The sequence below is a fragment of the Oncorhynchus clarkii genome, chromosome 2, assembly GCF_045791955.1.
Source record: "Oncorhynchus clarkii lewisi isolate Uvic-CL-2024 chromosome 2, UVic_Ocla_1.0, whole genome shotgun sequence".
Classification (NCBI taxonomy): Eukaryota; Metazoa; Chordata; class Actinopteri; order Salmoniformes; family Salmonidae; genus Oncorhynchus; species Oncorhynchus clarkii.
This window is the reverse complement of record NC_092148.1, coordinates 10511208-10529270: the sequence shown is the minus strand read 5'-3', so window position 1 is coordinate 10529270 and position 18063 is coordinate 10511208. Positions and strand designations below refer to the sequence as shown.

The window sequence follows — 18063 nt, the reverse complement described above, 5'->3', positions numbered from 1 at the left end:
CCGGCGACGATGAGTCAGCCTAAAGGGAGGAGGTCAGTGACCTGGCAGTGTGGTGCCAGAGAATCAATCTCTCCCTCAACATCAGTAAGACCAAGGTGCGGATCGTGGACTGCAGGAAACAGGGGGGCGAGCACGCCCCTATCCACATCGAAAGGGCTGCAGTGGAGCCCCAGTGTCCTAATCACTAGACTTAAAATGGTCCAAACACACACACGCACAGTCATGAAGAAGGTGCGAAGTGCCTCTTCTCCCTAAGGAGGTTAAAAAAGTTTTGCATGGGCCCTCAAATCCATGAACAGTTCTACTGCTGTACCATTGATAGCATCTTGACTGGCTGCATCACTGCCTAGTATGGAAATAGCACCGCAACAGTGGGTGGTGCGGACAGCTGAGTACATTACTGGGGCCGAGCTTCCTGCCATCCAGGACATCGATATCAGGTGTGGAAGGAAGGCCTGGAAAATCATTAAAGACTCCAGCCACCCAAGCAATAGACTATTCTCTCTGCTTCTGCACTGCAAGAGGTACCTGTGCATCAAGTCTGACACCAACAGGCTCCTGAACAGCTTCTATCCCCAAGCAATACGACTGATAAATAGATAACAAAATAGCTACATGGACTATCTGAGTTAACCTTGTATCTTTATTGAGCGTTTAATTTGCACTGTCTCTATGCACACTCACAGGGCCCTACACACTAACACACTGTCTCTATGCACACTCACTCACTCACTCCGTCATCTGCTCACTCACACATAATACGCACATACATTTATACTGACTCTACACACCCCCACACCCACTCACATACAATCTGTTGCTACACTGTTTATGTTATATCAAGTTGCCTAGTCACCTTACGCCTATAAATATCTACCTCCATCACTCCAGTATCCCTGTCACCTTACCTCTAGACATATCTACCTCCATCACTCCAATATCCCTGTCACCTTACCCCTATACATATCTATCTCCATCACTCCAGTATCCCTGCACATTTCAAATATGGCATTAAAACTGACCCTGTATATAATATGCTTACTTACTTATTGTGTTCTTATTTCTCATGTGTTTTTTCTAGTATTACATTGTTATTGATTATTGCATTGTTGGGTTTTGAGTTTGCAATAAAGTAATTTCACTGTACTTGAGCATGTGACATTAAAACTTGAAATGTAGCTGTGAAGTTTCAAGGTTACAGGGGCCTTCACAGGTGAGATTCTAAGAGGCTGGTCACTCCAGTAATTATTGATGTATGGCAAGACTTGTGTGTGAATGTGTGTAGGTGTGTGTTCTCATTGGGATCTATCCCCCTCATTTACTGCCTTTAAAAAAAACATAACTGATATTGCTGACTTGCTTAAACAGATGTGGTTTCTACTGACAATTGAGATGTACAGTACAAGCTATGGCATAAGGGGACGACTGTCACGGCTCCTCTCTTTGTTCAGGCGGCGTTCGGCCATCGCCGCTCATTTTTTCATTGTTCCATTTGTTTTGTCTTGTTCCCTGGTTTACATCCCCTAATCACACTGCACACACACACTTGTTCCCTGGTTTACATCCCCTAATCACACTGCACACACACACTTGTTCCCTGGTTTACATCCCCTAATCACACTGCACACACACACTTGTTCCCTGGTTTACATCCCCTAATCACACTGCACACACACACTTGTTCCCTAGTTTACATCCCCTAATCACACTGCATGTATTTATTCCTCTGCCCCCCTCACGTGTTTTGTGTGTACGCGCCAGGCTGGGTTTTTCCCGTTATTCCGTGGTATTTCCACGAAGGATGTTTATTGTAAACATTTGCTCATTTTTTTGTGACTGTTTCGCACCTTGCACTTTTACCTTTGGCTGGAGGTTTTGATGCAGTGGTGTCTGTCTGTTTTATTGCCTCGGCCTAAATAAAGTGTGCGCCTGTTCACAACTCTCTGCTCTCCTGCACCTGACTTCTCCACCAGTAGCGCACACCTTGACAAGGACAAGCGGATAAGGCAATCCAAGACATTCATGAGCGAGCTAGGACGGAGTGGTCAACATACCTATTTGTTTTAGCAGTTTTGAAATGTACAGCAACATAATTCAGAAGATGGGCTGTTCTTACAGTGTACTACTATCAGGAGCACTGTCAAGCTATACACAAAAAGTTTGCAAACAAGCACACATCGGCCACGAACGATGTGTTTACAATACCGCGTTGGTGAAAATAGACTACTAACAGTTTACTACACAACATACACTTATGTATGCTATTATTACTTTCTTAGCTACAGTATACATATCTCTCTGACATCTTACATAATTTATGAAGCAGCATAAGACATTTTTGGAAAGTGGCGCACTGGTCCTTCGTGGGCAAATGTTGTCATCAAAGAGAAAGATGCTGGATCAACAATTCCGGATTGAATGACCTTTCAAAATGTATTATTCCCGACTTCCCAGTTGCAATGCTTGCAGTTAGTCACTGTCACCGATTCCTTACAAACCACTCATTGTTGAATTTTCGATCTCCAAATTGTTTTGTAATGTTTATGTCCAATGGCCGATGAGCACCGATACGTTTTATCTATATTTTCTCTTCATTATTTCTGTTCATATGACAAGGATTAAAAAAGATTTACCAGTAGACTTGATTCATGATGATGACTGCAAACTAAGATTGTGAAAGTAAAACGTTGACATGATCAGTCCAATCAAAGCTACTGTACAAATAACGTGATTTGACGTCATTTCTGTGGCCAATGACCGTGAGCCTTCTTGAAAGGGCACTTCTAATGTAACTCTATGCAGCACCCAGAGGGCTCACATTATTGATGTCTATTCTTACTAAATCAAATCAAATGTATTTGTCACATACACATGGTTAGCAGATGTTAATGCAAGTGTAGCGAAATGCTTGTGCTTCTAGTTCCGACAATGCAGTAATAACCAATAAGTAATCTAGCTAACAATTCCACAACTACTACCTTATACAAACAAGTGTAAAGGGATAAAGAATATGTACATAAAGATATATGAATGAGTGATGGTACAGAGCGGCATAGGCAAGATACAGTAGATGGTATCCAGTACAGTATATACATATGAGATGAGTAATGTAGGGTATGTAAACAAAGTGGCATAGTTTAAAGTGGCTAGTGATACATGTAATACATAAAGATGCAGTAGATGATATAGAGTACAGTATATACGTATACATATGAGATAAATAATGTAGGGTATGTAAACATTATATTAAGTAGCATTGTTTAAAGTGGCTAGTGATATATTTTACATCCATTTCCATCACAGCCCCACCACTACAGAAAGAACTGAGCTAGGTTGAAACACCTGCATTTTGGAGCTACCTGTTGGTATGCGGCTTTATTAACTCAATTAAATGTATAGCATTTTTTTTTACATTGTTTGCAAACTGATATGACACGTATTAAAACCAAAATCACATGCAAAACAGACAAGCCCGCCCATTTTTTTGCAAGAAATGTGGGGCTCGAAACAGGTGGGGCTTAGACCCACCTGCCCTGAATGACGGGTCACCACTGGTCATGATTGATATACTGTAACAGGCCCTCAACAGGTTTACTAATGTCCAATTTGGATATATTTGGTTGTTTTCATTGCATAACATTTAGAAATGGTTCCTTTTCAGGTTTAGAAAAAGTTACTTAAATGCCAACTCCTGTTCATATAAGCTGGTAGTGTAGTTTGACTACCACCACTGATTTTCATATGCTAAGTTGTTTTTTAACTGCAATGCAGTTGATTGGTAACGATGATGTGTGTTGGGCTTGACATCCAGACAAGTATTATGTTCCGATTTTTACTACAACATAGTGTGAAATACACATATAAACAGCCTAAATGTCAACTCATTTTGCTGGGGGACAATGTATTTCCATTGGCCTGATACCACATCTATCAGCTCTCCTCCTGAGAGGTATAGTAGAACGGAAGCAGGAAGAATAGCAGAGGCTAGACGACAAGTGTGCCACCCGAGCCCCTGCCTGTTCACCCCGCTATCATCCAGAAGGCGAGGTCAGTACAGGTGCATCAAAGCAGGGACCGAGAGACTGAAAAACAGCTTCTATCTCAAGGCCATCAGACTGTTAAACAGCCACCACTAACAGTGAGTGGCTGCTGCCAACACACTGACTCAACTCCAGCCCCTTTAATGATGGGAATTGATGTAAAATATATCACTAGCCACTTTAAACAATGCTACCTAATATAATGTTTACATACCCTACATTATTTATCTCATATGTATACGTATATACTGTACTCTATATCATCTACTGCATCTTTATGTAATACATGTCTCACTAGCCACTTTAAACTATGCCACTTTTGTCATGTATTGTCATGTTGTGTCTTGTTTCTGTCCTTTCCCTTCACCCTGTCTCCCTCTGCTGGTCGTTATTAGGTTACCTTTTCTCCCCCTCTTTCCCCCAGCTGTTCCTTGTCTCCTCCTAACTACCTCGTCACCCCTTTTCCCACCTGTTCCCTTTTTCCCTCTGATTAGTTCTCTATATCTCTCTCTGTTTTTGTTCCTGTCTTTGTCGGATTCTTGTTTGTGTTTTTCATGCCTGAACCAGACTATCGTCATGTTTGCTGCAACCTTGTCCTGTCCTGTCGGAATCTGCCGGTCCATCTGAGCCTACCTATGTTTTGTTATTAAAGAAGTTCTGTTTACGTTAATTCGCTTTTGGGTCCTCATTCACGCACCGTAACAGAAGAATCCGACCAAGAATGGACCCAGCGACTTCGGATCCTCTCCACTCAGCCGTCGAGATCCAGGGAGCGATGCTAGGCAGACACGAGCAGGAATTGTCTGCTGCTCGACACTGCCAGGTCACTGAGGAGGTCAGTGACCTGGCAGTGTGGTGCCAGAGAATCAATCTCTCCCTCAACATCAGTAAGACCAAGGTGCGGATCGTGGACTGCAGGAAACAGGGGGGCGAGCACGCCCCTATCCACATCGAAAGGGCTGCAGTGGAGCCCCAGTGTCCTAATCACTAGACTTAAAATGGTCCAAACACACACACGCACAGTCATGAAGAAGGTGCGAAGTGCCTCTTCTCCCTAAGGAGGTTAAAAAAGTTTTGCATGGGCCCTCAAATCCATGAACAGTTCTACTGCTGTACCATTGATAGCATCTTGACTGGCTGCATCACTGCCTAGTATGGAAATAGCACCGCAACAGTGGGTGGTGCGGACAGCTGAGTACATTACTGGGGCCGAGCTTCCTGCCATCCAGGACATCGATATCAGGTGTGGAAGGAAGGCCTGGAAAATCATTAAAGACTCCAGCCACCCAAGCAATAGACTATTCTCTCTGCTTCTGCACTGCAAGAGGTACCTGTGCATCAAGTCTGACACCAACAGGCTCCTGAACAGCTTCTATCCCCAAGCAATACGACTGATAAATAGATAACAAAATAGCTACATGGACTATCTGAGTTAACCTTGTATCTTTATTGAGCGTTTAATTTGCACTGTCTCTATGCACACTCACAGGGCCCTACACACTAACACACTGTCTCTATGCACACTCACTCACTCACTCCGTCATCTGCTCACTCACACATAATACGCACATACATTTATACTGACTCTACACACCCCCACACCCACTCACATACAATCTGTTGCTACACTGTTTATGTTATATCAAGTTGCCTAGTCACCTTACGCCTATAAATATCTACCTCCATCACTCCAGTATCCCTGTCACCTTACCTCTAGACATATCTACCTCCATCACTCCAATATCCCTGTCACCTTACCCCTATACATATCTATCTCCATCACTCCAGTATCCCTGCACATTTCAAATATGGCATTAAAACTGACCCTGTATATAATATGCTTACTTACTTATTGTGTTCTTATTTCTCATGTGTTTTTTCTAGTATTACATTGTTATTGATTATTGCATTGTTGGGTTTTGAGTTTGCAATAAAGTAATTTCACTGTACTTGAGCATGTGACATTAAAACTTGAAATGTAGCTGTGAAGTTTCAAGGTTACAGGGGCCTTCACAGGTGAGATTCTAAGAGGCTGGTCACTCCAGTAATTATTGATGTATGGCAAGACTTGTGTGTGAATGTGTGTAGGTGTGTGTTCTCATTGGGATCTATCCCCCTCATTTACTGCCTTTAAAAAAAACATAACTGATATTGCTGACTTGCTTAAACAGATGTGGTTTCTACTGACAATTGAGATGTACAGTACAAGCTATGGCATAAGGGGACGACTGTCACGGCTCCTCTCTTTGTTCAGGCGGCGTTCGGCCATCGCCGCTCATTTTTTCATTGTTCCATTTGTTTTGTCTTGTTCCCTGGTTTACATCCCCTAATCACACTGCACACACACACTTGTTCCCTGGTTTACATCCCCTAATCACACTGCACACACACACTTGTTCCCTGGTTTACATCCCCTAATCACACTGCACACACACACTTGTTCCCTGGTTTACATCCCCTAATCACACTGCACACACACACTTGTTCCCTAGTTTACATCCCCTAATCACACTGCATGTATTTATTCCTCTGCCCCCCTCACGTGTTTTGTGTGTACGCGCCAGGCTGGGTTTTTCCCGTTATTCCGTGGTATTTCCACGAAGGATGTTTATTGTAAACATTTGCTCATTTTTTTGTGACTGTTTCGCACCTTGCACTTTTACCTTTGGCTGGAGGTTTTGATGCAGTGGTGTCTGTCTGTTTTATTGCCTCGGCCTAAATAAAGTGTGCGCCTGTTCACAACTCTCTGCTCTCCTGCACCTGACTTCTCCACCAGTAGCGCACACCTTGACAAGGACAAGCGGATAAGGCAATCCAAGACATTCATGAGCGAGCTAGGACGGAGTGGTCAACATACCTATTTGTTTTAGCAGTTTTGAAATGTACAGCAACATAATTCAGAAGATGGGCTGTTCTTACAGTGTACTACTATCAGGAGCACTGTCAAGCTATACACAAAAAGTTTGCAAACAAGCACACATCGGCCACGAACGATGTGTTTACAATACCGCGTTGGTGAAAATAGACTACTAACAGTTTACTACACAACATACACTTATGTATGCTATTATTACTTTCTTAGCTACAGTATACATATCTCTCTGACATCTTACATAATTTATGAAGCAGCATAAGACATTTTTGGAAAGTGGCGCACTGGTCCTTCGTGGGCAAATGTTGTCATCAAAGAGAAAGATGCTGGATCAACAATTCCGGATTGAATGACCTTTCAAAATGTATTATTCCCGACTTCCCAGTTGCAATGCTTGCAGTTAGTCACTGTCACCGATTCCTTACAAACCACTCATTGTTGAATTTTCGATCTCCAAATTGTTTTGTAATGTTTATGTCCAATGGCCGATGAGCACCGATACGTTTTATCTATATTTTCTCTTCATTATTTCTGTTCATATGACAAGGATTAAAAAAGATTTACCAGTAGACTTGATTCATGATGATGACTGCAAGCTAAGATTGTGAAAGTAAAACGTTGACATGATCAGTCCAATCAAAGCTACTGTACAAATAACGTGATTTGACGTCATTTCTGTGGCCAATGACCGTGAGCCTTCTTGAAAGGGCACTTCTAATGTAACTCTATGCAGCACCCAGAGGGCTCACATTATTGATGTCTATTCTTACTAAATCAAATCAAATGTATTTGTCACATACACATGGTTAGCAGATGTTAATGCAAGTGTAGCGAAATGCTTGTGCTTCTAGTTCCGACAATGCAGTAATAACCAATAAGTAATCTAGCTAACAATTCCACAACTACTACCTTATACAAACAAGTGTAAAGGGATAAAGAATATGTACATAAAGATATATGAATGAGTGATGGTACAGAGCGGCATAGGCAAGATACAGTAGATGGTATCCAGTACAGTATATACATATGAGATGAGTAATGTAGGGTATGTAAACAAAGTGGCATAGTTTAAAGTGGCTAGTGATACATGTAATACATAAAGATGCAGTAGATGATATAGAGTACAGTATATACGTATACATATGAGATAAATAATGTAGGGTATGTAAACATTATATTAAGTAGCATTGTTTAAAGTGGCTAGTGATATATTTTACATCCATTTCCATCACAGCCCCACCACTACAGAAAGAACTGAGCTAGGTTGAAACACCTGCATTTTGGAGCTACCTGTTGGTATGCGGCTTTATTAACTCAATTAAATGTATAGCATTTTTTTTTACATTGTTTGCAAACTGATATGACACGTATTAAAACCAAAATCACATGCAAAACAGACAAGCCCGCCCATTTTTTTGCAAGAAATGTGGGGCTCGAAACAGGTGGGGCTTAGACCCACCTGCCCTGAATGACGGGTCACCACTGGTCATGATTGATATACTGTAACAGGCCCTCAACAGGTTTACTAATGTCCAATTTGGATATATTTGGTTGTTTTCATTGCATAACATTTAGAAATGGTTCCTTTTCAGGTTTAGAAAAAGTTACTTAAATGCCAACTCCTGTTCATATAAGCTGGTAGTGTAGTTTGACTACCACCACTGATTTTCATATGCTAAGTTGTTTTTTAACTGCAATGCAGTTGATTGGTAACGATGATGTGTGTTGGGCTTGACATCCAGACAAGTATTATGTTCCGATTTTTACTACAACATAGTGTAAAATACACATATAAACAGCCTAAATGTCAACTCATTTTGCTGGGGGACAATGTATTTCCATTGGCCTGATACCACATCTATCAGCTCTCCTCCTGAGAGGTATAGTAGAATGGAAGCAGGAAGAATAGCAGAGGCTAGACGACAAGTGTGCCACCCGAGCCCCTGCCTGTTCACCCCGCTATCATCCAGAAGGCGAGGTCAGTACAGGTGCATCAAAGCAGGGACCGAGAGACTGAAAAACAGCTTCTATCTCAAGGCCATCAGACTGTTAAACAGCCACCACTAACAGTGAGTGGCTGCTGCCAACACACTGACTCAACTCCAGCCCCTTTAATGATGGGAATTGATGTAAAATATATCACTAGCCACTTTAAACAATGCTACCTAATATAATGTTTACATACCCTACATTATTTATCTCATATGTATACGTATATACTGTACTCTATATCATCTACTGCATCTTTATGTAATACATGTCTCACTAGCCACTTTAAACTATGCCACTTTTGTCATGTATTGTCATGTTGTGTCTTGTTTCTGTCCTTTCCCTTCACCCAGTCTCCCTCTGCTGGTCGTTATTAGGTTACCTTTTCTCCCCCTCTTTCCCCCAGCTGTTCCTTGTCTCCTCCTAACTACCTCGTCACCCCTTTTCCCACCTGTTCCCTTTTTCCCTCTGATTAGTCCTCTATATCTCTCTCTGTTTTTGTTCCTGTCTTTGTCGGATTCTTGTTTGTGTTTTTCATGCCTGAACCAGACTATCGTCATGTTTGCTGCAACCTTGTCCTGTCCTGTCGGAATCTGCCGGTCCATCTGAGCCTACCTATGTTTTGTTATTAAAGAAGTTCTGTTTACGTTAATTCGCTTTTGGGTCCTCATTCACGCACCGTAACAGAAGAATCCGACCAAGAATGGACCCAGCGACTTCGGATCCTCTCCTCTCAGCCGTCGAGATCCAGGGAGCGATGCTAGGCAGACACGAGCAGGAATTGTCTGCTGCTCGACATGCCGTTGAGACCCTGGCCACCCAAGTCTCCAACCTCACAGAACAGGTTCACCATCTCCGCCTCGATCCACCGGCCACTTCCAGGGCTTTCGAATCTCCGGAGCCCAGAATCAATAACCCGCCGTGTTACTCTGGGGAGCCCACTGAATGCCGCTCGTTCCTCACCCAGTGTGATATTGTGTTTTCTCTCCAGCCCAACACTTACTCCAGGAGCACTGCTCGTGTCGCCTACGTCATATCTCTCCTTACTGGACGGGCTCGTGAGTGGGGCACGGCAATCTGGGAGGCAAGGGCTGAGTGTACTAACCAGTATCAGGACTTTAAGGAGGAGATGATACGGGTTTTTGATCGATCTGTTTTTGGGGAGGAGGCTTCCAGGGCCCTGTCTTCCCTATGTCAAGGTAATCGATCCATAACAGACTACTCTATTGAGTTTCGCACTCTTGCTGCCTCCAGTGGCTGGAACGAGCCGGCTTTGCTCGCTCGTTTTCTGGAGGGTCTCCGCGCAGAGGTAAAGGATGAGATTCTCTCCCGGGAGGTTCCTTCCAGCGTGGATTCCTTGATTGAACTCGCTATTCGCATTGAGCGACGGGTTGATCTTCGTCACCGAGCTCGTGGAAAGGAGCTCGCGTTCTCCGTTGCCCCCCTCTCCGCATCACTACCATCTTCCTCTGCCGGCTCGGGTGCTGAGCCTATGCAGCTGGGAGGTATCCGCATCTCGACTAAGGAGAGGGAACGGAGAATCACCAACCGCCTCTGTCTCTATTGCGGTTCTGCTGGTCATTTTGTCACTTCATGTCCAGTAAAAGCCAGAGCTCATCAGTAAGCGGAGGGCTACTGGTGAGCGCTACTACTCCTGTCTCTCCTTCAAGATCCTGCACTACCTTGTCGGTCCATCTACGCTGGACCGGTTCATCAGCTTCCTGCAGTGCCTTAATAGACTCTGGGGCGGAGGGCTGTTTTATGGACGAGACCTGGGCTCGGGAACATGACATTCCTCTCAGACAGTTAAGGGAGTCCACGGCCTTGTTCGCCCTGGATGGTAGTCCTCTCCCCAGGATTCAGCGTGAGACGCTACCTTTAACCCTCACTGTTTCTGGTAATCATAGCGAAACCATTTCTTTTTTAATTTTTCGTTCACCTTTTACACCTGTTGTTTTGGGCCATCCCTGGCTAGTTTGTCATAATCCTTCCATTAATTGGTCTAGTAATTCTATCCTCTCCTGGAACGTCTCTTGTCATGTGAAATGTTTAATGTCTGCTATCCCTCCTGTTTCCTCTGTCTCTTCTTCACAGGAGGAGCCTGGTGATTTGACAGGGGTGCCGGAGGAATATCACGATCTGCGCATGGTGTTCAGTCGGTCCAGGGCCACCTCTCTTCCCCCACACCGGTCGTATGATTGTAGTATTGATCTCCTTCCGGGAACCACTCCCCCCCGGGGTAGACTATACTCTCTGTCGGCTCCCGAACGTAAGGCTCTCGAAGATTATTTGTCTGTAGCTCTTGCCGCCGGTACCATAGTCCCCTCCTCCTCTCCCGCCGGAGCGGGGTTTTTTTTTGTTAAGAAGAAGGACGGGTCCCTGCGCCCCTGCATAGATTATCGAGGGCTGAATGACATAACAGTGAAGAATCGTTATCCGCTTCCTCTTATGTCTTCAGCCTTCGAGATCCTGCAGGGAGCCAGGTTTTTCACTAAGTTGGACCTTCGTAACGCTTACCATCTCGTGCGCATCAGGGAGGGGGACGAGTGGAAGACGGCGTTTAACACTCCGTTAGGGCACTTTGAATACCGGGTTCTTCCTTTCGGCCTCGCTAACGCTCCAGCTGTCTTTCAGGCATTAGTCAATGATGTCCTGAGAGACATGCTGAACATCTTTGTTTTCGTTTACCTTGACGATATCCTGATTTTTTCACCGTCACTCCAGATTCATGTTCAGCACGTTCGACGTGTCCTCCAACGCCTTTTAGAGAATTGTCTTTTTGTGAAAGCTGAGAAGTGCTCTTTTCATGCCTCCTCCGTCACATTTCTCGGTTCTGTTATTTCCGCTGAAGGCATTAAGATGGATCCCGCTAAGGTCCAAGCTGTCATTGATTGGCCCGTCCCTAAGTCACGCGTCGAGCTGCAGCGCTTTCTCGGCTTCGCGAACTTCTATCGTCGTTTCATCCGTAATTTCGGTCAGGTGGCAGCTCCTCTCACAGCCCTTACTTCTGTCAAGACGTGCTTTAAGTGGTCCGTTTCCGCCCAGGGAGCTTTTGATCTCCTCAAGAATCGTTTTACATCCGCACCTATCCTTGTTACACCTGACGTCACTAGACAGTTCGTTGTCGAGGTTGACGCGTCAGAGGTGGGCGTGGGAGCCATTCTTTCTCAGCGCTCCCTCTCTGACGACAAGGTCCACCCTTGCGCGTATTTTTCTCATCGCCTGTCGCCGTCGGAACGTAACTATGATGTGGGAAACCGCGAACTGCTCGCCATCCGCTTAGCCCTAGACGAATGGCGACAGTGGTTGGAGGGGGCGACCGTTCCTTTTGTCGTTTGGACTGACCATAGGAACCTTGAGTACATCCGTTCTGCCAAACGACTTAATGCGCGTCAGGCGCGCTGGGCGCTGTTTTTCGCTCGTTTCGAGTTCGTGATTTCTTATCGTCCGGGCTCTAAGAACACCAAGCCTGATGCTTTATCTCGTCTCTTCAGTTCTTCAGTAGCCCCCACTGACCCCGAGGGGATTCTCCCTGAGGGGCGTGTTGTCGGGTTGACTGTCTGGGGAATTGAGAGGCAGGTAAAGCAAGCACTCACTCAAACTCCGTCGCCGCGCGCTTGTTTTAGGAACCTTCTTTTCGTTCCCGTTCCTACTCGTCTGGCCGTTCTTCAGTGGGCTCACTCTGCCAAGTTAGCCGGCCATCCTGGCGTTCGGGGTACGCTTGCTTCCATTCGCCAGCGTTTTTGGTGGCCCACCCGGGAGCATGACACGCGTCGCTTCGTGGCTGCTTGTTCGGTCTGCGCGCAGACTAAGTCCGGTAACTCCCCTCCTGCCGGCCGTCTCAGGCCGCTTCCCATTCCCTCTCGACCGTGGTCTCACATCGCCTTAGATTTTGTCACCGGACTGCCTTCGTCAGCGGGGAAGACTGTTATTCTTACGGTTGTCGACAGGTTCTCTAAGGCGGCTCATTTTATTCCCCTTGCTAAGCTTCCTTCTGCTAAAGAGACGGCACAAATCATCATCGAGAATGTTTTCAGAATTCATGGCCTTCCGTCAGACGTCGTTTCGGACAGAGGTCCGCAATTCACGTCTCAATTTTGGAGGGAGTTTTGCCGTTTGATTGGGGCTTCCGTCAGTCTCTCTTCCGGCTTTCACCCCCAGTCTAACGGTCAAGCAGAACGGGCCAATCAGACTATTGGTCGCATCTTACGCAGTCTTTCTTTTCGCAACCCTGCGTCTTGGTCAGAACAGCTCCCCTGGGCAGAATACGCCCACAACTCGCTTCCTTCGTCTGCGACCGGGCTATCTCCTTTTCAGAGTAGCCTCGGGTACCAGCCTCCGCTGTTCTCATCTCAGTTCGCCGAGTCCAGCGTCCCCTCCGCTCAGGCTTTTGTCCAACGTTGCGAGCGCACCTGGAAGAGGGTCAGGTCTGCACTTTGCCGTTATAGGGCGCAGACTGTGAGAGCTGCTAATAAGCGTAGAACTAAGAGTCCTAGATATTGTCGCGGTCAGAGAGTTTGGCTCTCCACTCAGAACCTTCCCCTTAAGACCGCTTCTCGCAAGTTGACCCCGCGGTTCATTGGTCCGTTCCGTATTTCTCGGATCATTAATCCTGTCGCAGTGCGACTTCTTCTTCCGCGATATCTTCGTCGCGTCCACCCGGTCTTCCATGTCTCCTGTGTCAAGCCCGTTCTTCGCGCCCCCGCTCGTCTTCCCCCCCCCCCCCCCCCCCCCATCCTTGTCGAGGGCGCACCCATCTACAGGGTCCGTAGGATTTTGGACATGCGTCCTCGGGGCCGTGGTCATCAGTACCTAGTAGATTGGGAGGGGTACGGTCCTGAGGAGAGGAGTTGGGTTCCCTCTCGGGACGTGCTGGACCGTGCGCTGATCGATGATTTCCTCCGTTGCCGCCAGGTTTCCTCCTCGAGTGCGCCAGGAGGCGCTCGGTGAGTGGGGGGGTACTGTCATGTATTGTCATGTTGTGTCTTGTTTCTGTCCTTTCCCTTCACCCTGTCTCCCTCTGCTGGTCGTTATTAGGTTACCTTTTCTCCCCCTCTTTCCCCCAGCTGTTCCTTGTCTCCTCCTAACTACCTCGTCACCCCTTTTCCCACCTGTTCCCTTTTTCCCTCTGATTAGTCCTCTATATCTCTCTCTGTTTTTGTTCCTGTCTTTGTCGGATTCTTGTTTGTGTTTTTCATGCCTGAACCAGACTATCGTCATGTTTGCTGCAACCTTGTCCTGTCCTGTCGGAATCTGCCGGTCCATCTGAGCCTACCTATGTTTTGTTATTAAAGAAGTTCTGTTTACGTTAATTCGCTTTTGGGTCCTCATTCACGCACCGTAACAACTTTGTTTACATACTCATCTCATATGTATATACTGTACTCAATACCATCTACTGCATCTTGCCTATGCCGCTCTGTACCATCACTCATTCATATATCTTTATGTACATATTCTTTATCCCTTTACACTTGTGTGTATAAGGTAGTAGTTTTGGAATTGTTAGCCAGATTACTCGTTGGTTGTTACTGCATTGTCGGAACTAGAAGCACAAGCATTTCGCTACACTCGCATTAACATCTGCTAACCATGTGTATGTGACAAATAAAATTTGATTTGATGGTGCTAGGCAGGTAGATGGGGATGGATGGGCTGAATAGGAACTCTACTCTGAAACACAGAGCCCAAGATACACACAATATAGACACATTTCAGATTCTTTCATTCTCTCTCTCCATCATGGCAGGTTGAGCGAGTCTGTCATGAAAGAAAGTGAATCAAATGAAGAGTGCAGGGTTTATTATCAGTCAAATGTTTTATTTAGATTAGATGTAACACATTCAAAAATGTACATCAATACAAAATACTCAAATGGGGACTGAATATGTTGTACTGTGATGTGAAAAAAAAGGGCCTTTTTTTTTAATAAAAAAAAAAGACTTTGCTGTGATATTCAGAACTGAGCCTGGTGGTTTGCAGTAGCCACTGGTGTCCTTGTCTCCCTTGTTAATTGATGCCACTGATTTACTAGAATGGGGGGCTCCCAAGAGCTTCCCAGGAGCTGTGTGAGTGTGAGAGTGGGGTGGGTGGGCTTGCAGGTGTCAAGTCTGCTAAATCAGTCAGTCTGTGATGAGACAGAGTGGAACTCTGAGCACGCTGTCAACTCAAAGGCTGCAACCTCCTACTGCTACACACACACCTTACATCCCTCCCTCCCTCACATTAACCAATAATCCCAGTAACCCCCTCTAATCAATCTCCCAACCCGCCAATATTCCCCAGGGGCCATTCTTACCCTCACTAGTCACCATGGTGACACACACACACCAGAGCTAAAGTACCACAAAGACAAAAGGCTGGAATTACAGTTTATTACACATCACTCTGAGAACACACACACCTTCAGGGGTTTAGAACCAACAGTCATCAAAATGGCAAATATATATGAACCAAATATTATACAATAAATCTGACAATATGTCTCACTAAAGACAAAGTCTTATTCCTCCATCCATCTCCAAGGTTTTCTGTGTGTGTGTGTGTGTGTCCGTGAGTTACAGAGTGGTGGTAGAGTGTTGTGGGGTGAGTGGGGGGGTGGTGGGAGCGGGGTGTGTGTGAGTTACAGAGTGGTGGTAGAGTGTTGTGGGGTGGTGGGAGCGGGCTGTGTGTGAGTTACAGGGTGGTGGTAGAGTGTTGTGGGGTGAGTGGGGGGTGGTGGGAGCGGGGTGTGTGTGAGCGCAGCAGGCTGCGGACAGCGTGGCGGTAGCGTGCTGACATGGTGTTGTAGAGGATAGGGTTGACAGCAGCACTGAGGTAGAACAACACAAAGGAGACCAGGTTAAAGTACTGAGAGATGTAGTACATATCAGCGCTGGAGCCCAGAGTCATAGAGAACAACGTCCGACCAACGTGGAACGGCAGCCAACACAGAACAAACGCCAGCACGATCATCCCTAGAGAGAGAGGAGAATATGGGATGGAGCGACAGAAAGAGTTGACATTAGAACTCATTATTACTGTATGTGTGATATAGTTGGTTCACAATGGCTGCTAAGCTGTAGTATTGCTGAGGCCCAAACCAGTAAATCAAAGTAACTTTAAAATACAGAGACTCTCTCACAGCCTCACCGAGCATCTTGATGGTGTGTCGCTGGGCGCGGTCTCGGCTGCTGCGTTGTGGGCGGAGCCAAAGCTTCCTGCCGATCAGACCATACACAACTCCCAGAATGCCCAGCGGCACCAGGAAGTAGAGGTTGGAGAGCCACATCATGGCCCCCAGCAGGCCTGAGGAGACGGCGTAGTCCGTACAGCGACACTCGCTCTCCCCCTCACCTCCTCCCAGCTCCTCTACCCCTACTATAGCAAACACCGGCCCGGCGCTGATCACGGCCACAACCCACAGGCAGCCAATGAGAGTGCGGACGCGGGTCCGTGTGACCAGGGTCTTGGCTGTGAGTGGTCGACAGACAGCGAGGTAGCGCTCCAGAGAAAGGGCGGTGATGTGGAGGATGGAGGAGTAGGTACAACTCTCACTGATGAACACACTCAGCTTACACACTGCATCACCCAGATCCCAGGGCCGGAACCTCCACAGCTAGAGGGACGGACACACAGATAGGTTACACACACACAACCCAGCTCAGACACTATATCGTCTAACCCCCAGGGCCAGAACCTCCACAGCTAGCGAGAGAGAAACACAAATCACACACACACAGTATCAGCTAGCTAAACCCCAGGGAGGGAACCTCCATAGCTAGAGAGACTCCCCCTTACCTTGTAGTACAGATCTAAAGGCATCAGAAGCAGTATGAGGAGGTCGGAAACGGCCATACTACTCAGGTAGAGGTAGGTGGTGCTTCTCAGGTGTGGCCGGAGCCAAACTACCAGGATGGTTAACATATTTCCTGTGATGCCCAGGGCCAGCAGCAGCACACACACGGCTGTCACACACACCATCTCAGCCCCACTGAAGTCCTCCCAATCCCAGTCAGTCTGGTCACTCTGGTTCCCACAGTCCTCCAGACAGCCAGACCCTAGCACACAATCCTCTGAACAGCTGCTCCCACTGCCCAGCGCTGACACGTCCATGGTCAGAGAGAGATGCCCAGGTCTCAGAGACTGGGGTGTGTGCGTGAGAGAGAGAGGTGAGCTGAGATGGTACAAGCGTGCCTGTGTGAGAGAGAGAGAAAGTGTGGATGGTCTATATCACCCAGGTTACAGCACAGGGTGACGTAGGCTGATGGATTCTAACTGGAGATGGTCCTGAACCACACATCTAGGAGATGTAAAACACAACACATCTAGGAGATGTAAAACACAACACATCTAGGAGATATAAAACAACATATCTAGGAGATATAAAACAACATATCTAGGTGATGTGGGCTCAATTCCATGTCAATTGAGTTAATCTGGGAGATGGAGTACCATTTTCACAAAATTACAGAATTGTTACCACCACTGAAACACAAACATGTCTATCCTGTGGTAGGGGAAGGACTTGCTCGATGTTAGCAATCACACACACCAACACAAAACTCCCTGTTACACCAATGTGTTACACACACCAACACTACATAAAAAACACTCTAACCTCTGGTTCATTCAGCCATTCCTATTGGGGAAATTAAATGGGGAAAGAATAGCGTTAAGGTCTGAGGTTAACACAGGCTTAGATCTTATACATAGAATATCAGTCAGTTAACATTACATGTATGAGCTATAGCCTCGCTACTGTATATAGCCTCGCTACTGTTATAGCCTCGCTACTGTATATAGCCTCACTACTGTATATAGCCTCGCTACTATATATAGCCTCGCTACTGTATATAGCCTCGCTACTGTATATAGCCACGCTACTGTTATTTCACTGTCTTTTTACTGTTGTTTTTTTTACTTATCTATTGTTCACCTAATACCTATTTTTTACTTAAAAATGGCACTGTTGGTTAGGGCCGGTAAGTAAGCATTTCACTGTAAGGTTTACACCTGTTGTATTCGGCGCACGTGACAAATAAACTTTGATTTGATAATGCCTTTGTGCTTGTTTTGATTACAGAAATGCTTCGGCATTTATCCTCAAACCCATACATGTCCCCATAGGCTTTGGCCAACAAGCCATGGCAGAGTTAGCTTCCGTTAGTGTCTACAAGAGAC

General features: G+C 46.0%; 2 protein-coding genes across 2 annotated transcripts in view; one reads left to right on the top strand and one right to left on the bottom strand.

Moving 5' to 3' along the window:
* Window positions 1-18063, top strand: part of LOC139421213 (uncharacterized) — a 1124809-nt gene that overhangs the window by 1046459 nt on the left and 60287 nt on the right. The window lies entirely within an intron of this gene.
* LOC139379313 (growth hormone secretagogue receptor type 1-like) lies at window positions 15577-17037 on the bottom strand. The gene is made up of 3 exons (XM_071122119.1): window positions 16681-17037; window positions 16033-16498; window positions 15577-15857 (listed from the first exon to the last, which is right to left on the bottom strand). The coding sequence occupies exons 1-3, from the start codon at window positions 16993-16995 to the stop codon at window positions 15577-15579; spliced, it is 1062 nt and encodes a 353-aa protein (XP_070978220.1). The 5' UTR covers window positions 16996-17037.